Source organism: Ipomoea nil, unplaced genomic scaffold (genome assembly GCF_001879475.1).
Source record: "Ipomoea nil cultivar Tokyo-kokei standard unplaced genomic scaffold, Asagao_1.1 scaffold3030, whole genome shotgun sequence".
NCBI lineage: Eukaryota > Viridiplantae > Streptophyta > Magnoliopsida > Solanales > Convolvulaceae > Ipomoea > Ipomoea nil.
The window spans coordinates 2653075-2676385 of NW_017619458.1; the positions used below are offsets into that span (position 1 = coordinate 2653075).

Below are 23311 nucleotides of genomic sequence, written 5' to 3' on the forward strand. Positions count from 1 at the left end.
GAGAAGAAACAATCAAATTATAAGAGTAAGAAGTGCGGATAGGAGGGGCGATGAATAATCTTATGATTAATCATTTCGTAGAGCTTTATACTACTAAACAGGGAGATATGTGATACGGTTAATTTCTGTATACGTAGGGTGTATCCCGTATTTATGTATCTAGGGTGTATATCAATATATGAACAATGGAGTAGTAGTAATGACATAGAGCAAAATGGACTTCTTTTATTCATAACTAGTAATTCACCCGGGCGATGCACGGAAAAAATTATGTTATTATAAATATAAATAAAAAATAGAAAAATTAAAATATTTTAAATTATTTAATATAATAATATTTTTGAGCTTCCATTGGTCAAGTATTTATTATTTTTATAGAATACAAAATTACAATTAAAATTAAAATTAAAATTAAAATTTTGTATGGTTAATATAATCTATAATTATGTGCATATTCAAATAAACTTATAGAGATAATTTACATAATTATATTGATTTATTCTTAATTGTATTTCATCTATATTATAATTTTCACAATACAAATAATAACTAAGATAATTACATTTGGAAAGCAAATTTCAAATTTTGTATGTGTAAATTTAAACTCTAATTGAACACATTTTTTATATGATTATATAATATATAGCTATTTTATTTTTTAAAAGTATATTTTTATATGATTATATAATATATAGCTATTTTATTTTTTAAATGTTGTGTGTGTGTGTGTGTGTTTTTTTTTTTTTTTTTTTTATTTTTTTATTTTTTTATTTTTATAATAAAGGATGTTGTGGCATTAATTGTAATATTAATTATTTCCCAAACCATATAGCTTTATTATATAAAGGATTTGTTTTTGTGTATGATGGATTTAATTAATCCGAGGTGGACCCGAATCAATAAATCCGGATAAGAACGTAATATAAATAATATATAAATAATATAGAACGATATAGCAAAAGGCCGTGAGACCGTATATTATATTAATTGCCGTAGGAATTGGCTATTACAAAGATTCGGTTAGATAAAGTGTGTAATAAATGTAGAATGTAGATAGAATGTCCCTTGTTAGGACAAGGAGGGAGGTTTTATACAAGCTAAACCCCCCAACCGCCTCCCCCTAAATCAGGGGGTGGTTAGATCACTACTTTGACCGGGCCCGGGTGGACCGGGTCGGGTCGGGTCCCGAGCTCGAGTAATGCCGAGCTACCCTACCCGAGCCCGCTATGGGCCGAGCTCGGGTAGGGTCGTGCCATCCGACCCGAGCCTCACGTGGCTCGGGTCGGGTCGGGGCACCTCCGTGATGCCCCTGGTCCGTGTTGCTCTTGGGCTCCCATGTGGTGCCCCGGGTCCGCGTTGCTCTTGGGCTCCACCGTGGTGCTCCGGGTCCGCGTTGCTACCCCTGGTCGATTCATGGGTATAATATATCCATCATGAGTCCCCCACTCTTTTCGTTGCGAGTGGAAGTCAACGAATGAGAGTATCCGTGCGCCGACCTGAGCCCCCTAGGTGGAAAATTCCGAGCTCCAAATTTTAGCTGAGGTGCCTTATGCCAAGGCGTCTTGGGCCGAGGTGTCCTGAGCCGAGGTGTCTTGGGCCGAGGTGTCCTAAGCCGAGGTGTCTTGGGTCGAGGTGAGACGTCTTGGGCCGCTCCACCTCCTTGCTCCGCTCCGTGCCTTCTTCACGCATGTGGCCCAAACTCAAAGTAGCCGACCTCGTTCTCCCTTGGTGATGTACTAGACTTGTTATTTTGACTATTGCCCCTTTGCTATGGTGACGTGATGGTTGCCACCTTTTACCTGCTACTATATATCTTTTAAATACTTGTGTTTTTTTTTTTTTTTTTTTTTTTTTTTTTTTTTTTTTTTTGTGAGTCCCTCCGGCTAGCGCCAAGGTGCTCAAACCCGGGTCGTGCCAAGGTTCCAAGCCTCGGTGCGCTGCTGAGGTGTTACCACCAAGATGGACCTCGGCAGCGTGCCGAGGTGGTACCATGGTGCACCTCGGCAACGTGCCGAGGTGCTGCCAGGGTGCACCCCAGTGTTGAACCGAGGTGCGCTAGGCCTTGGGTTTTTTTTTTTTTTTTTTTTGCCTTGTGCTAGCCTCCTCAACATAGTCCTACGAGACTATGTCATCGGGCTTCCCGTCGGGGTTGGTACGCGAGTTCGGACCTCGTGCCCCCTTAGGGTACGTCAGCTACTCGAGCTAAGTCCTTCCGGACTACGCCACCGGGCTCTTCCGTCGGGGTTGGTACGCGAGGTCGGACCTCGTGCCCCCTTAGGGTGCGCTTAACCGCTTGGGTCCAATCCTGTCGGGCCAAGCCACCGGGCTCCTCCGTCGGGGTTGGTACGCGAGGTTAGACCTCGTGCCCCCTTAGGGTGCGCGTTAGCCACTCGGGCCAAGTCTTTTCGGACTGTGCCACCAGGCTCTTCCGTCTGGGTTGGTACGCGAGGTCGGACCTCGTGCCCTCTTAGGGTCCGCAAGGGGAAGAAAAGAGTGAGTACTCGTTCCCCCCTGTTTCAATTTTTTTTTTAAGGGAGAAAAATGAATGGGAACCAACTTCGTAACAAGGGTCCTCCTCACGACGTATTTTGTAACATGAAATTTTATTCCGCTTATTGTCGTTCACTAAGACATTATTGGGGGAGAGGAATGTTCCTCCTCATAGAATAGCAATGCCAAGGTCCACCTTTCACATGGCGGGTCTACTGGTAGAACTTCAGCAGATGTTCCGAGTTCCAGACCCTAGCTATCATCTTTCCTTTGGGGGTCTTGAGCTTGTAGCTGCCCGGGCGGACCACAGCTGCTACAATGTATGGGCCCTCCCAATTGGTAGCAAACTTTCCTCCGGCCTGGGGTTGGCTCGCCTCCCTCCTCCTGAGCACATAGTCACCCGCTTGAAAATAACGGGGTCGGACCCGCCTATCATGGTATGCTTTGGTTTGCCTCTGTAGTTTTCAGCTCGGATCGCAGCTGCTTCGCGCCTGTCATCAATAAGGTGGAGGTCAATTCTATGGTGCTCCTCGTTCGTGTCGGGGTCGTAGTCCTCCTCCCGCCGGGAAGGTATGACCACTTCCGCTGGAGCTCGGGCTTTGAAACCGCAGGCCAAGGAAAAAGGTGTCTCCCCAGTGGCCTTCCGGGAGGGGGGGGGGGGGGGTGGTGCGGTAGGCCCAAAGAATGGCGTCGAGCTCCTCCACCTACGCCCCCCCACCCGCGGATTCCAGTTTCTTTTTCAGGCCACCCACTATGGTGCGGTTGGCATTCTCCAACTGCCCATTTGCTTGAGGGTAGCACACGACCACCCGGCTGTGAGTAATGTGCCATTCTGCACAGAACCCCTCGAACTCTTGCCCCTCAAATTGGCGTCCGTTGTCGGTGATGAGTTGCATCGGGACCCCAAAACGGCACAAAATGTTTTTGTACACGAAGTACTTGCAACGGGCGCTTGTTATGGTTGCCAGTGGTTCCGCCTCTACCCACTTGGTAAAGTAGTCCACTTCAACTATGAGGTACTTCCTTTTTCCCGACCCCATGGGTAGAGCTCCCACTAGGTCCACTCCCCACCTGGAGAAGGGGATGACCGAGCTGATGGGGGTGTAGCTCGTGGCTGGTCGGCCGGGGGTGACCTGGAAGTGCTGGCAGGTCTCACAACTTCTGGCATAGTCGGCGCACTTCTTGGCCATTTTGGGCCAAAAGTACCCCTGTAAGATGGCCCTCCGGGACATGGCGAAGGCCTCTGGTGGGCGGAGTAGATCCCCTCGTGGATTTCCTCCATGACTGACCTGGCCTCGTCTGGGTAAAGGCAGCGCAGCAAAGCGCCGTTGTAGGACCTCTTGTAAAGTGTGTCCCCCATGATCACGTACGTAGGGGCTCGTCGTTTCACTAGCTTGGCATCGACCTCGTCAGGAGGTAACGCACCTGTCTTCTTGTATTCCTTTAGGTGGTTCAACCAGCATGGAGGTCGGGTCTGCACAGGTAGGACCGGGTAGGCGTCCAGGCTCGACATCTTGAAATCTTCAATTCGGGCAATTTTTGAAATATGCTCTGGGGCCCCTTGGGCGAGCTTGGGTAACATGTCAGCATCCGTGTTCTGGTCTCGGGGCACCTGTAGGACCTCGTAATTGATCAGCTGCCCCAAGAGTTAGAGCACCACGTCCCGGTACCTCCTCATTCTTTCATCACTTGCTTCAAATTCACCTATGACCTGTCCCACCACGAGTCTAGAGTCACATCGGATTTTGAGCTTCTCCACCCTCATATTTAGCGCGAGGCGGACTCCCCCCCCCCCAGGAGTGCCTCATACTCGGCTTAATTGTTGGATAATTTGAACGCGAAGCGGAGGGCGTAGTAGGCCCGAAACCCCTCCGATGTTATGAGGACGACTCCACCCTCGCAGCTTTTGATGCTGGAGGACCCGTCCGTTGAGAGGGTCCACCACTCCTCGTCTTCATCTCGGACCCGCTCCGTGGCCTCCCGGGTAGTACACTTGACTATAAAGTCAGCCAGTGCCTGCCCCTTGATGGTGGGTCTGGGCTTGAATTGGATGTCGAACTAGCTCAGCCGCATGGCCCACCTGACCAGCCTGCTAGTCGACCCCGAGGCCCTCAGTACTGCGTCTAGTGGCTGGTTGGTGAGGACCTGCATGGGGTGGGCCTGGAAGTAGTGGTTCAGCTTCTTTGTCGTCACATCTACCGCAAAAATGGCCTTTTCCACGGGTGTGTACCTGATCTCCGCCCCCCGTAGAGCTCGGCTCGTGTAATATACGGGCCGTTGGACCCCCTCGTCGTCCCAGACCAGCACGGAGCTGACCGCGGCCTGTGAGATGCCCAGGTAAAGATATAGGACCTCCCCCTTAACGGGTTTGGCTAGGGGGGGGGGGGGAGCGACATCAGGTACGTCTTGAGGTCTTCGAACGCCTTCTGGCACTCTTCGGACCACTCGAAGCCCTTAGTCTTTTTTATGACTCCAAAGAACGTCAAATATTTCTCGGCCAACCTCGAAAGGAAACGGCCCAGGGCTGCCAACTGTCCGTTGAGGCGCTGGACCTCCCGGAGGGACCTCGGAGGTTCCATGTCCAGGATGGCCTTGACCTTGTCGGGGTTGGGCTCAATGCCCCTCTTCGAGACTATGTACCCCAAAAATTTTCCCCCGTGCACCCCGAAGGTACACTTTTTAGGGTTCAACCGTAAATTGAAACGCTGCATAATTGAAAATACCTCGGTAAGGTCGTCCGTGTGGAGGTCGGCGTCGGTGCTCTTTAATATCATGTCGTCCACGTAGGCCTGCAGGTTGCGGCCGAGGACCTGCTTGAACACCTTGGCCACCATTCGGGTGTAGTTGGCACCTGAATTTTTCAACCCAAAAGCAATAGACCCCCTCTGGTGTGGTGAAGGCTGTCTTCTCCTCGTCGGCCTCCTCTATGAAAATCTGGTGGTACCCCCTGAGCGCATCTAGGAATCTCATGAGGGCATAACCTGCAGTCTCGTCCACCAGTTGGTCAATGTTGGGGAGGGGAAAGGGGTCCATAGGGCAGACCTTGTTGAGGTCGGTGTAGTCTACGCACATCCTCCAGGTGGGTGGCTTTGGGGCGAGGACCACGTTGGCTAGCCAGGTGGGGTATATGACCTCCCTGACATGACTGATCTCCAGCAGGGTGTCGACTTCCTTTTTGACGAACTCCCTCCTCTCGGCGGAGATGTACCTTTTGCGCTGTTGGACTGGCTTCACAGGGGGGTCGACAACCAATTTGTGTGTGATCACGTCTCGGCTGAGGCCCGGCATATCCTCGGGGCCCCATGCGAAGACCTCCTTGTAGCTCCTGATGCTGTTAATTATTCGTGCACGGAGCTCGGCCAGGAGGCCGACCCCTACCTTCACGACCCGGTCGGGTCGGCTGAGGTCGAGGATGACCTCCTCTGTCTCGACCACGGGGTCGACCTGCTTCCTCCCGAAATGCTTTTTTCGGCGATGGTGTGGACCTGGAGGTCCTTCTGACCAATTTGGTGGCATGCCTTTAGGTAGTAGCTGCGGCTTACATTTCGGTCCCCCCGGGTGACCCCGACCCCGGTCGGTGTCGGGAACTTGAGGCACAGGTGCTCCATGGAAATTACGCACCTGAGGTCCTCTAGGGCAGGTCGGCCGAGTATTATGTTGTGGGCGCAGCTGATTTTGACGACTACGAACTCGACCTCCCACCTCCTGGTGTGAGGTGGGGTGCCTATCTCCACCTCCAAATTGATCGACCCCTCCATCTCGATTGAGTCCTCCGTGAACCCGGACAGGGGGGTCCGTACTTGCTCTAGCTGCCCTCTTGAGAGTCCCAACTGGGTGAACATGTCGTAGTACATGACGTTCACCGAGCTACCCGTGTCTACGAGCACCCGGTGCACCACCATGTTGTTGATGTCCAGCTTGACCACCAGGGCGTCTCGGTGGGGGAAGGGCCCATCTGGCAGGTCGGCGTCGGTGAACGTGATGGGCTCCCTCCTCGGTTTCTTCTCGTGGGGGGTTCGTGTGACCTCCCCCACGTAAAGCTCCTCGCCCACTTCTTCCTCTCGGCTGGCGAGTCCCCTCCCCCGGGCCCCCCGAAGATGGCGTAGATGACACATTTTTTCGGGGGCTGGGAGTCCTCCGTCGTCTTCTCCTCCTCCTCGGAGCTGTTATCGTGGTCCCTCTTACGAGGTGCCGAGGTGGATGGCGCCTGGCCACCCCCTTTTCTCCATACATTGCCTTGCTTCTGGCCTTGCGCCTGGCCGGGCTTCTTAATGAACTGGCCGAGGTAATCCATTTGGATGAGCTCCTCGATTTGTCGCTTTAGGAGGATGCATTCGTCTGTATCATGTCCCTTCTGCTGGTGGAACCTGCAATACTTGTTGGGGTCCCCCCTCGACGATATCTTCATGCACTCCTCATTCGGGAATACCACGATTCCCTGGTCATCCGCGTGCGCCAAGATGGTACCCACAGGTTGTGTCAGCGGGGTGAGATAGCGTGTGGGGTTCAGCCTGGGCCCCTCAGCGTACTCACGTCGGTGTGGCCGTGGTGCCTTGCGCTCCTCCTGGGGTGCCTTGTCTTTTCGACCTCTCCCTTCTTCCTGCTCGTTCTTCCTCTTCTCGGCAGCCTCGGCGTCAGCGTACCTGGCTGCCCTATCCATCAGGTCGGTATAGGTCCTGGGGGGTACCTGATGTGGTCCTGGTGGAATGCGCCCGACCTCAAGTTGTTTCGGAAGATCGGCATGGCCGACTTCCCATCAAAGTTGGAGACCCCCATGGTCTCTTTCTTCCACTTGCTGAGTTACTCGGCTAGTGATTCCGAGCTCCCTTGCTTCAAATCACATAGGTCGGCAATTTGCTTCTTCCGCTGTATGCTGGTGGCTAAATGGGATAGGAACTGCCGGGTGAGGTCCGCAAAGGTGGAGATGGACCCCGCCTGGAGGGATCTGAACCAGTCATGCGCCTGCCCGTTCAGGGTGGCGAAGAACCCCCTGCATAGGATGACGTCTGTCGCCTCGGTGATCATCATGACGGCCCTGTACCTGGTGAGGTGTGCCCATGAGTCCGTGGTCCCCGAGTACGCTTTAATGGTGGGAAAGCGAAAATCTCGAGGTAAGGGCTCCTCCATGATGGCGTTTGCGAACGGGGAGGACAACACATCATGGGGCTCTAGAGACCCGTCCCTCTCGTCGATTTTCTTTTGGAGCTCGTCCATCCTCCTCCTCAGCTGCTCGAAGCTCGAACCTCCGCGAGCCTGTCTCTTGTCTCGGCGGGGCTCGGGGTCCATAGCTTGGCGACCTTCGGGTGACTGATTGTCGTCGTGCTTGCCTGCGGGAGCATGATTCTGCTGGTGGAGGATCATTGGCTGCAAGCCTTGGGCCCAACCTCTCTCAGGCTGGCACCCGGCTGCCCAGCCTCTCCATGGCGGGCCTGGTTTGGTTTGACCTCCTTCCGTCGTCCTCCTGAAGTCGGTCACGTCGTGAGTCCCCCCCTCCCCGTGTGTCCATCTGGCGGGGCGAATTGATCTCCCCCTGGGTGATAGGTGCCTGGGGTGGCCGGGTACTTGGACCGCTGCGCCCCCGGGTGGGAAGAGGTGGAGGAGGGGCTGGTAGCCCTTGGTCGACGCCCGGGTCGGCAGGCATACGCGCTCGGAGGTCCGCCATGACCCGGGCCAGCCCTGTGGAGGCTTGCTCGAAGACCGCCATCCCCTCCCGGATGAGGGCTAGGTCCTGAACAGGGGGGGCGGGAGGTGGAGCTCCACCACTGCGGTGGTTGGTGAGATGGTCCCTCATGTCTCCCCCCGACCTGGCAAAGGTGGGCGGTTGAAGGCTGGGGACCCCGTTGGGGCCGTTCCCGGTTGCTACGGGCTGGGTGCCGCGGGAACCATTGGTGTGGCGCGAGTTGGATCTCGATCTTGCCATAGTAACTGGTCGCGGTAGACCACTGGATATAGAACACGCTTGAGCTAGTACAGCAGCTCTCAACAAGAGCATCAATGATGAATTTAATTAGCCCAAGGTGGATCCGAATCAATAAATCCGGATAAGAACGTAATATAAATAATATATAAATAATATAGAACGATATAGCAAAAGGCCGTGAGACCATATATTATATTAATTACCGTAGGAATTGGCTATTACAAAGATTCGGTAAGACAAAGTGTGTAATAAATGTAGAATGTAGATAGAATGCCCCTTGTTAGGACAATGAGGAGGGTTTTTATACAAGCTAAACCCCTCAACCGCCTCCCCCTAAATCGGGGGGTGGTTAGATCACTACTTTGACCGGGCCCGGGTGGACCGGGTCGGGTCGGGTCCCGAGCTCGGGTGATGCCGATCTCGGGTCGGGTCGGGGCACCTCTGTGGTGCCCCGGGTCCGTGTTGCTCTTGGGCTCCCATGTGGTGCCCCGAGTCCGCGTTGCTCTTGGGCTCCATCATGGTGCTCCGGGTCCGCGTTGCTACCCCGGGTCGGGTCGTGGGTATAATATATCCATCAGTGTATTTCTATAGAGAATTGAGAGTGAATTAAATGTAGAGAGAGAGGGTAGTGGAGGAGAGCAATCATTATTGCATGGACCATGGTCCACACAATTGTGTGGATCATAAATAGAAAGTATATTTTTAATATACTAAGGGTATATTATTTACGTACATAAGGTACATTTTTTGAAAGTACATTTTTAATATACTAAGGGTACATTATTTTATATAGTGTACCTTCAGTACAAAAATAATGTATTTTTAATATATTAAAAATGTACTTGATATTCATGGTCTATACAATTGTGTGAATCATGGTCCACACAATAATTTGTCGGAGGAGAGGGGAAGAAGGAACCTTCTATAATGAGGGCTAAGGCCCCATTTATAGGCCCAAGTGTGGGCGGGTTTGACTTTGACCCGCGGACCTGGACCCGAACCGTTTGACTCCAACCCAAGCAGAAGTACGGATCGTCCGGGGAGCCTAAACCCGGGGTATATTCTCCATCAATATGAATTTCTATCCTTAGCTATATTGACAAAATAGTCGGGGCTAAGAAGGCAAGTGGATTCTTAGCTCCATATCTATTCATAATAGGTATGGAGGGTGTTAGGATCAAACGCTTATCACTTACGTCAAAATTTATAGCTAGTAGTGAAGGCATAACTTTATTTTCTTACTTATAGACCATGATAGGATAATTAGTCATGGTAACCAACCCGTCAAAGACAGTTAAGGCAGTTGATGTGGTAAATATGATGGTTCCAACAAATACGTACAAGTTATGAGGTTGGATCACATGTGAATTCTTCTTTAGTTTGCTTGTTGGTTTACGACTTAAGCTTGGGTGGTGACGTAAGGCTAGAGGTTCCCGAGCTAAATAAGGCTTAATTAGAAAGTCCAAAAGTCTTTCCTTTAAGCATTTAATGTGGTATTTATAGGGGACTGAAGGGAACACATGACGGTCTCTCGGCAGGCGCGACACATAGTGCCCATGCACACGGGAGGGTCGGAGGCTGCCCTGATTCCTCCACGTGTACCAAGATTCATGACTTCCTCATTCTTGCAGCCACCAGGCTTGAGCAAGAGATAAGGCTACTGGCACCAAGTAGAGAGGGTCGAGTTTTCCTGTTTCGACCTAAGTTGGTCAGGGCGACCTCAAAAGATGATTAGGTACTGATATTGATCGCGTCCTGTTCAGTCTTTCCATTTAGGACAGGTCGGTGACCTCTGGGTCAGTAATGCTCGGGAATGGTCTCTCTCCATGACCCAACCGAACACCGAACAGGTACATGGCTCGTAAGGGGGAAGGTATACCTGAGGAGTTTTCCCTATCAAGTTGCCCCCTCCCCCCACCCCCACCCCATGCCATGATGCCGGTTGTTAGAGGAAAAATCCCTGAAGCCCCTTTTGCCGGGTTAAGACAGAATGTGGTGTGAGTGCACCTAGCAAAACGAGGATCACTGTTTACGCGTGTCGCAGAACACGTGTCGGCCGATTACCCCCTACCTTGAGATGCGTTTTGAATTTCAAAATTTTCCCACAGCTCGCCATCTATAAATAGGATGCAAATGGGGATCCATTTCACGCTTGCTTATCTTGCTTACCCGAGAGAATCCCGAGCTTATAACTGCAGAGACTTCTTCTGCACTCTTCCAACTTAATTGCACATTACCAGTAAGCTTTTCTTCCCGAGCTACTTATTATTCTCTTAAATTAATTTCAAAGGAAAATTGATGCCCACTTGGCTTCTCCATTCTAAAGTGTCTTCCCTTAACCTCAATATTGGAGGACAAGGCACGTGAGCAAGAAAAGGAAGAAGACTGCAGTGCGTAACAGCCTCATCAAGATTAGTTATAAGTTAGTTATAACCATCTTCTTCCTAATATACTTAAACGCTTTGTAATCTTGGTTAGTCAACAAGTCAAACAGAACTCTTTCAATACACAGCCTGAACTTCGCTCTTCTTTTCCTTTCACGCTTTTCCGTCATGGTATCAGAGCGACGATACCAGTCGTACGCCGCCGCCATAACCGGCATCGGAAGCACTAGTCAAGGGACACAAGGTGTCACTCCGATCAACCAGCCACCTGCTCCGATCAATCCAGAATCAATTCCGCAGAGGGATCACCTCAACCACATACAGAGAAACCTAAATCCATAGGAGCTAGAAGATCCTTTCCTTCTCAGCCCCAACAACAATCCAAATGCCGTTATAGTCACTCCACCGCTTCTAGGCAGTTCCAACTATGGAACTTGGTCGATCTCCATGCGAATCACGCTGGAGGTCAAGAATAAATGGGGCCTAATTGATGGCAGCATAGCGGTTCCAAGCAGAGATAGCGCTCAATATCCAGCATGGCGTCGATGCAACCTGTTCGTCTGTTCATGGCTCTTCAGATCTGTACACTCGACGATAGCACAGAGCTTGATGCATTTTGACAAGAGTAGAGACATTTGGGAAGACTTGAGAAGACGCTTCTTGCAATATGACGCTCTAAGAATTTCAATCCTGCAGAATGACATATACAACCTGAAGCAACAATCTCTCTCTGTTAGCGATTACTACACAAAATCGCGCACTCTGTGTGAGGAACTGAATACGTTGAGGCCCCTTCCCATCTGTAAGGAGAGAGATACGGATCAGGTAATCCGGTTCTTGCAAGGTTTAAATGAAGATTATAATAACCTTAAATCAAACATTCTTGTGCTGGATCCACTACCTGAGATTTACAAAGTTTTTGTGATGGCTGAGAAGTTAGAGAGGCAAATCAATCTAACCAACTTGAGCTTAGGAAATATGGAAATTAACCATGCTAATGCAGCACACACCAATCAGTCTGTTGGTGAGGAAACTACAGCAGCAACACTAAACAACTTTAATGACAGACGAAGCAATGTTAACAAGCCAAAATGTACATACTGTAGGATGATATGACACACAATTGACAAGTGCTACAAAAAGCACGACTATCCTCTCGGTTGGGTGCAAGGATTCAAGTCGAAGGGGAGACAATAGACTGCCGGGGCAGTCGCAAACACTGCAGGTGAATTAGGAATCTCTTCTGAGCAATTACAGAAGATTATGGCCATTTTTCAAGCAGGGCAATCTTCTGGGCCTAGCACAAGTGCAGCAGTCCACTTAACACCCACCTTTGATGAAGATCAGACTAACCAATAAGTCAAGTATCTCCAATCACAAGTTAATTCCCTTACTATTTTCTCATCCACTTGGATTATTGACTCCGAGGCCACAAATCATATTGTATGCTCCCCTGAGTTCTTTATTAATCATCACACATCTAATGGAGTGGAGGTGAATTTGCCTACCGGCCAACGTGTTCCCGTTATTCACATAGGAGATGTGAAGCTCAATGACACTATGTGGCTAAAGGATGCTTTGTACATCCCATCCTTCAAATTCAATATCATCTCCGTTAGCAAATTAGCTCAAGATACAACTTATAGACTAATATTCATGGATGGGCAGTGTTTGGTTCAGGGGAATCATGGACAAATGGATGGTTTAGCTAAACAACAAAGAGGGTTATATGTCTTGATGAAGCCACCACCAGTACCAGAAATCACCACTGATATGCAGTGTAGTAGTGCCACACTTTGGCACCAACGATTGGGGCACTTCCCAATCAACAAACTACATCTCTTTAGTTCTATTAATGTTGCAAATAATAAGGCTCCGGCTTGTGATGTATGCCACTTAGCCAAACATAGGCGTACTTCATTTCCTTTACGTACTTCCACATCAACTTCTTGTTTCGATTTAATACATATTGACATATGGGGCCGCTTCCCAATTTGTTCTTTAAAAGGAGATCGATACTTCTTGACAATTGTGGATGATTTCTCAAGATTCACTTGGCTACATATGATGAAAACCAAATCTGAAACTAGGCAGCTTGTTAAACAATTTCATGCTTATGTGTTCACACAGTTTGGTGCTTTGATTAAGGTTATTCGCAGTGATAACGGTTGTGAGTTCAACATGGTTGAGTTCTTCTCGGATAAGGGGATCATTCATCAACGCTCTTGTGTCAATACCCCGCAACAAAATACCATAGTAGAGAGGAAACACCAACATATCCTCAATGTGGCAAGGGCATTACGGTTTCAAGCACATCTTCTCTTGGAATTTTGGAGTCACTGTGTCACACATGCTGTTTTCATCATAAACTGAAGTCCATCTCCGGTCATTGGGTGGGAAAGCCCTTATCAAAAGTATGCAACAAAGAACCGGACTTAGACTCTCTCAAAGTGTTTGGTTGCTTATGCTTTGCTGCCACGCTGCCAACTAACAGATACAAAATGCAACCGAGAGGAAGAAAATGTGTTTTTCTTGGTATGCCGGTTGGAACGAAGGGATATATCCTTTATGATATTAATGATGATTCTTTCCTTGTCTCTAGGGACGTCACCTTTTATGAAGAAGAGTTCCCCTTGTCAGATCATGATTAACAGAAATATGCAGACAAATTCTTAGTTCCTGAACTGCCTTTGCCAATGCTATCCACAAATGGTTCCATGAATCTTGAGGTCCCCAGCCTGCATGACTCCCGAGTCCAGAATGTCATCCCTAGCCAACCTGGTTCTCCCATCCAACAGAATTATAATTCAAGTCAGCCACACATTGGCAGTGAGCAACTTGCCAATTCGTATTCCCAGCAAACTCATGACCATGGTGATGATGATGATTCAAGAATGGTCACTGAAGCTACTCAAGAAAGCTCTACTGACATTCCTCCTCCAACACAACCAAGGAGGTCTGATAGAGATCGTCGTGCTCCCAAGAGACTGCAAGACTACTACTGCGACATGGTTCTTGAAAAAGGGACTGCAAGGACATCTCCACATACACTGTCCAGAGTCTTATCTTATGATGCACTAGCAGAGCCCCACAAGTTGTTCTCAATGGCAGTTACCTTGGTGGATGAACCAAGAACATACAACCAGGACATACGCCATGATTGTTAGAAAGATGCAATGGCAGCCGAGATCAAGGCTCTCCAAGACAACAACACTTGGAAAATAACTGAGCTACCACCTGGCAAAACGGCTATTGGTTACAAATGGGTATACAAAACAAAGATCAAATCAGACGGCACGATTGAGCGTTATAAAGCGAGGTTGGTAGCTAAGGGCTACACACAACAACTTGGGGTTGATTATATTGAAACTTTTTTCCCAGTAACAAGGCTAACAACCATTCGTGTGTTTCTAGCTTTGGCAGTATCTCACAGTTGGCATGTTCAGCAGCTTGATATAAATAATGCCTTCTTACACGACAGTCTAGACGAAGAGGTTTACATGGAATTACCACCCGGCTTCAAGGGAGAAAAACCGGGGCAAGTTTGCAGATTACTCCGGTCTCTCTATGGCCTCAAGCAAGCTAGCCGGCAATGGAACTCAAGACTAAGCAATGCCTTAATAAGCAAAGGCTTCAAGCAAGCGCAATCAGATCCCTCATTGTTCACCAGGGGATGTGGTTCGGATTTTATAGCTATCCTCATATATGTTGATGACATCTTGGTTTCTAGCCCCAACATGCGTCTCATTAATGAAATCAAGGCATTCCTCGATTCAACCTTCAAAATCAAGGACATTGGAAAGCTGGGTTATTTTCTGGGCATTGAAGCCCATAGAACTGAAGCAGGTATGAACTTGTGCCAACGGAAATACGCATTAGACATCCTAGCTGAAGAAGGTTTCCTTCACTGCAAACACGTAAGCACCCCCATGGCTTCAGGTCACAAATTAACCAAAGACAGTGGCACTGTTATCTCAGACATCAGTGGATATAGAAGGCTCATTGGGCGTTTGTTATACATAACCGCAACAAGGCCTGACCTATCCTATGCGATACAACAACTCAGCCAGTTTTTATATGCTCCCACAGATGTGCATTTAGCTGCAGCTCACCGTATACTACGATATATAAAGAAGTCTCCAGGGCAAGGGTTGTTCTACCCTACGAATAACAAAATGCAGCTCAACACTTTCTCTGATTCAAACTGGGGATCTTGCTTGGAGACACGAAAATCCATCACCGGCTTCTGTATATTTCTCGGCTCTGCCCTTGTGTCATGGAAATCCAAGAAACAAGCCACTGTCTCCCGTTCTTCGTCAGACGCAGAATATCGAGCACTCGCAGCCACAGTTTGTGAGGTACAATGGATCACGTTTCTTCTCCGTGACTTGCAGGCTCCATTAAACAAACCTGTAGCGTTGTTTTACGACAATAAATCGGCCATAACTATAGCCGAAAACCATTTATTCCACGAGAGGACAAAATACTTGGATATAGACTGCCACATCGTTAGAGAGAAAGTGAGCCAATGACTTGTCAAATTACTCTCCGTCTTGTTCGCAACACAAATCGCTGATGGATTTACCAAAGCTCTCCCAATCTCTCTGTTCCAGACATTCATATCTAAGCTGGGCACGCATGATCTGCATACTCCAGCTTACGGGGAGTATTAGAGGACAAGGCACGTGAGCAAGAAAAGGAAGAAGACTGTAGTGCGTAACAGCCTCATCAAGATTAGTTATAAGTTAGTTATAACCATCTTCTTCCTAATGTACTTAAACGCTTTGTAATCTTGGTTAGTCAACAAGTCAAACATAACTCTTTCAATACACAGCCTGAACTTCGCTCTTCTTTTCCTTTCAGGCTTTTCCGTCACTCAAGGAGAAGACATGACGGGCTCTGATAGCCAAAACATCTCAGGTAGGGACTACGACGACACGGTCGAGGTCAAGTCTTTCTCGGTTTCCTCTTACAGCTCGACCATTCTGGAGATCGACGAATTCTCATGTACCAAGCAAAGTCTAGTTTATGGGAGGTTGAGACATAGATATTTTATGTCTATTATTGATGATTTTTCTCGTAAAATATGTGTCTATTTTTTGAAACACAAAAATCTAGCGTTTTCTATTTTTAAAAAAGTGGAAAATACTTGTTGAGACTCAGACATGGAAAAAGGTTAAGAAGCTCAGGATAGACAATGGCTTGGAGTTCTGTGAGTCAGATTTTAATGAGTTTCGTGTAGCAAATGGAATTGACAGGCACATGACCTTTCCTGGTAAACCCCAGCAGAATGGTGTTGCCGAACGTATAAACAGGACCCTATTGGAGCAAGCTCGTTGTATGCTCTCTAATGCTGGGTTATGGAAACAACGTGATTTTTGGGTCGAGGCCGTTTCTACTACGTGATATTTGGTGAATAGATTTCCACATTCGTCCCTTATTTCACAATTCCAGAGGAGGTTTGGTCAGGTAATCCTATTGACTACTCTATCTTAAGAGCTTTTGGATGTTCTGCATATGCTCATTCCAGTATGGGTAAATTAAACCCTAGAGCTGTCAAATGTATTTTCCTTGGTTATGCTTCTGAGTCAAAATGGTATCGTCTATGGTCTCCTGATTCTCAGAAAATCATTTTGAGTCGAGATATCACTTTTGATGAAAATGCACTACTTTCTTCTGGAAAAGATTTTGTTGTTCCTAGTACATGTGATACGCAGAGTACTGGAGAGAAGGTGGAGTTCGAGTTGTGGCCTAGTGATAGTATTACTACCACTGATGGTAATACTACAGATTATGTATCTACTAGTACCGCACCTCTTGTCGAGCCACAACGAGAGTACTCTATTGCCCAACATCGACCTAGGAGGACAATTGAAAAACCTGTTAGGTATGCTAGTGATGATGAAGTCCACTTGGTTGCTTATACTCTTTCAGTTGCACAGGAGGTTGATGGTGATTCATCCTGTTATTGTGAGGATATTTCATGTGCCAACTCGTCCAAGTGGTTGGTTGCTATACCCAAAATCCAATGATCCAGAAATGTCCACACGTTTGTATTTTAAGCCCTATTTTTATATGAATGTAATCATATATATATATATATATATATATATATATATATATATATATATATATATATATATATATATATATATATATATATATATATAGAAGAGCGCTCATATGCGGCGGGGTCTTACAGTGCGGTCAAATTCCAGAATACACCAACAGAGTTAACAATATGCACCAACAGTGTAATAAAAACACACCCCAATGAAATGTAATAAAACATCACAAAATACACCACAGACTCAAAAAAACACACCATATAACTCACCACCCCCAATGGTGTATTTCCGAACAGTGTATGGTGTTTTTACTCACACCTAATGGTGTGTGTTTGGTGATGCAGGGCTCTGTTTACTCTGTTTTGTGTGGTGTATTTCCTAACGTTGATGATGCATATTTGGTGAACTATTGGTGTTGCCGCACCGTAAGACACTGCCGCACCTGAACCCGTCTATATATGTATATATATATATATATATATATATATATATATATATATATATATATATATTAGAAATTCATTTGTCATTTATATAATTTTTCTTATTTATATTATTTAACTTCTCTATAATTCTCAATTTACGATTATTCGCTTCTATATTATTCCGCTATACTCCTAACAGAATTTGATGGTCCTATCATCCCTAGTCGAGGTCTTAGACAGGGATCCTCTATCACCACACCTTTTTATCCTTGTTCTCTGAGTGAATTGAAAAGAAGGAATTATGAGGGATGGTGAGCTGTCGTAGGCTCCCAAATTAAAACCTTACAAACGTAGTAGCGGGAGTAAGGATCGATCCCACGAGGAGTAACTAGTTTAACTTTTGTGCTCAAGGAAATAATGGGGGGTTTGGAAAATAACGAGAATAAAGATTAAGTAAAAGATAATTTAAATAAACAAGAGATTAAATAAATCGAATAAAGCAATGAAACTAATATATTGAAAGCACTTATAATAGAAAACCTTGGTTAGTAAAGATCCACCACCGGAATTTAACACTGATCATTGATTAATAAAGTAATTAATATGCAATTGAATATTTGTCGTGAAATTATTTCATTTCCGTTTTCCCTTAGTTATAGGTAACTAAAGCACACGCGGTTTAATTACCCCTAACTACTAATAACCTAAGACGAGCGCTATAGATTTAATTTAATAGCAGCAATAGGAACTAGGAAAACCGACAAACTAAATAACACAAGCACAAGCGGTTGCATTTAACTTAGGAAAATATTCTACCCGAGTCCAATTATCACTAAACCGTCAATAATTAACCCAGTTGCTACTGAATATTAGAATAATTTGTAGCACAACATTATCTAATATAGCAAATAATTATATCAAGCAAATAACTAGTAGACCTCCCTAGCAATTAAATGATACAACTATTCAAATAACTTAGAAGAATATTTAATACCCAAATGCATAAAAATTATATAATAAAAATAAATAAATAATCTTACAGCATAATCAATTCCGGGGCTTCAATTCACTAAACCAAGCTAAAGAAATTAGCAATGAATGGACATTGATAACAGCTTTGGAAGAATGAACTAAAGAATGAACATTTTACAAATGGAAACATCTACTATTTATAGCATTCTAAAAATGAACTAAAGCTGTTGTCTACCACCCATTTCATGCTTTCACGAGTCTTCCGCCACTTGGTCCGAACGTCAGCTGCGCCATTCATTCTGTACAAAGAAACACCATTCATTTTATTTGTTTTGTACTTCCTAAGATTTGGGCGGTTTTAGGCATAGTATTATTATTAAGATTAAGATAGAAAATGGATTCAAACATATACTAGTACGTAATAAATATATATGTATATACTAGTACGTAATAAATTAATATATATACTATGTATTATATATATTATATATTATATATTATATATAAAAAGAACTAATTATTAGATAATATTAAATAACTAATGCAAAATTATTATAAAGATTTAACTAAAATATGGGTGTAAAATATGACTATCAAATTTCCCCACACTAAAACATTTGCTTGTCCCCAAGCAAAAATATTATTTGCGAAGTAAATAAATAAAATCCCCAAAACTCACAACATATCATGAACAACAATCTGAAGCACCCTGCAATTAATAAGATAGCACCCCTGTCTGAAAATTGAGAAAGCTAAATAAGTAAGCCCTCACAGGAATATCACTCATCACTCAAGTGTTTGATGGGTATAAATTTCACTCAAGTTCAGTCCTATAAAATTGCTCTACCATAGGCTTGCATATCTTCTCAATCACCACTACAAGAGTCATGCATGACACAAATCATAAGGACTCTCCACAGGTTGTAATGGGGCTAGGGTTAAGGTAGGGAATATTTAGGAAAGTAGCTTAAACAAAAGCTTTCAAACTAGAGGAGCAAATAAATACAAATAATCCAAGATACTTGCTCAACACCAAGTATAGAATGCTTCCTCCGTATTACCAGAATTTCCCCTTACTTCATTTATTTAGAAGTAACTTCAACTCAAAATTAATTGCTGATTCTTTCTCATTTTCTCATAAATTTTCAGCAATATTTTTCTTTTTCAAACATATTGATGGGGTAAGAACCCCAGCCCAAGAAAAGAGGGCCCAGAGAGGAAAGACCAGAGAGAAGAATGGGCTGACACGAGGCAGGCCTGGAGAGTGTGTGGGCCGAGTCCAGGAGTCGGCCCAGGCCCAAATGGAAGGCCCAGGCCAGGGCTATGAAGGACGACCCAACCTGAGCATGGGCCGGAGACGAGGAGTCGGTCCGGGCCCAGCCCAAAGGAAGTCTCAATGCAGAGAGCCGTTGAGGGAGCCTCCGAAGAAGTTAAGACAAGGAGCCGTTGAGGCATTAAAGGCCGGACTCGGTCCGCCGGTTACGAGCTAGAAAGAGCCGATGGTAGACCCCGTAACGTCACTCAACGGCTCGGCACCTTGAAAGCAGCCTTGAAGTCGGCTATTATGGGCCTTTAAGTCAGTGAGGGAGGAGCCACTATAAAAGGGCTCCTCCACCCTTGTAAGAGAGAGATTCGAGAGCCCGGAGGAGGAGTACAAAACTTTATTAGCATCGCATTTCATTGAAATTAAACTTTTTGTGAAAGGTGTATCCTCCAGCTGAAAAGGTTGTGTTGGACCTCCTTGGGCTCGAAAACCCAAAAACCATCATTGGCGCCGTCTGTGGGGATCGAAACAAAGAGTCGCGTGCCTTTTGAGCAAAGCGAGTCCGAGAGAACGTCGAGAAGAGCCCTAGTTGCGAGAGATCGAGAGGCTTTACCATGACAGGAAGCCAAGAACAGTTGAGTCAACACGATAACGGGCTAGGAGCCGACCTAAGAGATCAGTTGAATCGAAGAAACGCCCGAAGCCGGGAAAATGACGCGACACCGCCGCCGAATCCGCGGATAAATCCACAACCAGCCGCGGTGCAGCTCACCCCGGATCAGCTACAAGCGATTGGACGCGCTTTCGCCGAGGCGAGCCGGGGAATGCGGGAGCAATCCGCTACTCGGATACCGCAACGAGACCCCCAACCGTCGCGGAGGCCAGACAATCGACAATCCGCCCGCCGGACTGAGAGTCAACCGGCCCAGTCCGTTCATTCTCGGTTGGGTCCGGGTGTGGAACGACGGTCGGCGAGAGAACGGCTGGGACGAAGGGAACCCCTTCGCGCCCCGTTAGAAACTCACGGTCGACAGAGCGCGCGTGAGCGTAACCGTGCAAGGAAAGCCCGGACGGTGGCTCGCCGCTTAGAGCAGCCCGCCCACGACCATGATCAACCTGACGAGTCAGAGGTCGGCGAGAGCACGGAATCGACAGGAAACCGCGCCCAAGAGAGGGTCGAGGTGGCAAATCTAGTCCAGGAAGTACGAAATCTAAAAGAACAGGTGGAAGGAAAAGCCAAGGCCCCTGGCCGAACGCTGCTGACCGCGTTACCCTTCTCGGCCGAGATCATGGCCTTCAAGATACCGGGCGACTTCAAGTTCCCGGAGCAAGCCACGTTCAACGGGTCGGGAGACCCGCGAGAACACCTACTGAGCTACCAAGCTAAGATGCAAGTTTTAGGGGTACGGGACCCGGTCATGTGCCGCGCCTTCTTACCCACGCTAAAGGGGTCCGCACAGAGGTGGCTCGTGGCGCAACCCCCAGGGACGATTCACAGTTTCGAGGAGCTAGCAGATCGCTTCATGAGCCACTACGCCGCCAACATCAAGCCACAGAAGGACCTGACGCACTTAGTCGACATCCACCAGGACGAGGGCGAGTCCTTAAAAACCTATTTAGCCCGCTGGCAAAAGGAGATCCAGTCGATAGAGGAAGTGGAGGACCAAACGGCACTCACTTTCTTCATCGAGTCTTTGCGGTCCGGCCAGCTGTACCGAGACCTAAGGGACAATCGCCCGGCAACGTACGTGGAAGCTATCCAGATGGCCAACAAGAGAGCCAACACGGAGCAGGCCATGAAGCATAAACGACAACGCGAGGTCGGCGGGTCCGCCAGCGGGAAAAGGACGCGGGCCGAGACGAAGGAAAGGCGTTCGGATGTGGCCCGGCGACCCAATGTTAGGCGACCGTACGACCGCCCCATCGTCCACGCCTATCGACCGGTTCCGGAGCGGCCGGTCCACGAAATACAAGCAGTCGCCCCACCTCCGCCTCCACCGATCGACGACCGCGTAACAAGTGAGGAGACTGGTAAGGCTTCTAAGTACTGTCATTATCATAAATCTTATACTCACAGCACGGAAGAATGCTTCTATCTAAAGAAGATCATAGAGGGGATTATCCAGCAAGGGACCCCGCCCCCTAATCAATGGAGGCGAAGGTCGGCCAGTCGAGGAGATGAGGGACTTGCCGCCGACGCAGAGAACAGCCGAGGTAAGCAGCCGGCTTCCGAAGAGGACGAAGCCCAATGGCGCCAGAAGCCGGTTATCAACATGATAGTCGGCGGACCGGAGGGCGGCGACTTGGCAAACACCCGAAAAGCCTGGGCTCGGCAATTGTATGTCGGGACGGTCTACGGTCGCGAAGAGAGCACCAAAAAGGTATGCCGAGAACCCATCATGTTCACCGATAGGGACCTGCCAGCCGGAGAGACCCCGCATCGAGATGCGTTGGTCATTGCTATGGACATCAATGGAGTAGTCGTTCGCCGAATCCTGGTTGACACCGGGAGTAGCGTCAATGTGCTATACCTGGAAACCTTCATCAAAATGGGGCTAACCCGAGAGCAGCTGAATCCTGTCAAAACCCCTCTCGCCGGCTTCACCGGGGACTCGGTGGAGGCAGAAGGGTCGATCACCCTTCCCGTGGAGATTGGCAGTTACCCGGATGTACAGAAGTTAAGCATGAAGTTTATCGTGGTAAATCTGGCCTGCTCACATAACGCCATACTCGGCCGTCCGGGTTTGGAGGACCTCGGAGCCCTAATCTCAATCGAACACCTGTGCTTGAAGTTTCGCACGCCGAACGGAATAGGAACGGTACGTTGCGATCGCAAGGCCGCCCGCGACTGTTATTTACAAGCATGTAGAGGGATGGGCAAACGTGAGATGCAGGTCCACGAGATTACCGAGAGGCCCCCTAGGAAAACGGTGATACCTCGCCCCGAGCCGGCCGTCGAGCTAGAGGAAGTCGAGATTGACCCCACACAGCCTAGTAGGCGGGTGAGAATTGGGGTCGGCCTTCCTGAGAAACTAAGGGGGGAAATCGTGAGAGTGCTTCAGGAACATCGATTGGTTTTCGCCTGGGGCCCGGAGGATATGCCCAGCGTCGATCGGTCGGTTATATCACACCGACTCGCCGTGGATCCGGAGCACCGACCGGTCGTACAGAAGAAATGATACCTGGCCAACGACCGAAGGGAATTTGTGAAGAAGGAAGTTAGCACGCTACTAGCGGCCGGGCACGTCCGCGAGGTTAAGTACCCGGAGTGGTTGGAAAATGTGGTCCTCGTACCCAAGCCCCCGGCGTGGCGAATGTGCGTGGATTACACCGATCTTAATAAGGCTTGCCCGAAAGACCCGTTTCCCCTACCTCGGATCGACCAGTTAGTCGACGAGACGGCCGGGTCGGCACTAATGAGTTTCATTGACGCCTTCAGAGGGTATCACCAAATATTTATGCACCCGGCGGATGAGGAGAAGACCGCCTTCCTGACACCGGACAGAGTTTATTGTTACCGAGTCATGCCCTTCGGACTTAAAAATGCCGGGGCTACGTACACCCGAATGGTCGCCCGGCTGTTCCAACACCTGCTTGGGAAATCGATGGCCGCGTACGTCGACGATATGCTCGTCAAGAGCCGGGAGGAGGACAAGCATGCGGAGGACCTGGCCGACTGCTTCAAGGTAATGATAAAATACAACCTTCGGCTGAACCCCAAAAAGTGTGCGTTCGCCATCCAAGGTGGAAAATTCTTGGGCTACATGGTCACCAAACGAGGCATTGAG

The 23311-nt window shown here is 47.8% G+C and overlaps 2 protein-coding genes across 2 annotated transcripts; both read left to right on the plus strand.

Annotated features, from left to right (window-relative positions):
* The first annotated feature begins 11241 nt into the window (after positions 1-11241).
* LOC109163532 lies at positions 11242-11910 on the plus strand. The gene has a single exon (XM_019312282.1). It carries the CDS (start codon positions 11242-11244, stop codon positions 11908-11910), a length of 669 nt encoding a protein of 222 aa, XP_019167827.1.
* An 8227-nt stretch (positions 11911-20137) lies between these two features.
* Positions 20138-22702, plus strand: LOC109163533. Its single transcript, XM_019312283.1, has one exon. It carries the CDS (start codon positions 20138-20140, stop codon positions 22700-22702), a length of 2565 nt encoding a protein of 854 aa, XP_019167828.1.
* The last annotated feature ends 609 nt before the right edge of the window (positions 22703-23311 follow it).

Bases quoted from the DNA above. Each gene is read 5' to 3' on its own strand.
- LOC109163532 (XM_019312282.1), top strand. From the start codon at position 11,242: ATGCGAATCACGCTGGAGGTCAAGAATAAATGGGGCCTAATTGATGGC.
- LOC109163533 (XM_019312283.1), top strand. From the start codon at position 20,138: ATGACAGGAAGCCAAGAACAGTTGAGTCAACACGATAACGGGCTAGGA.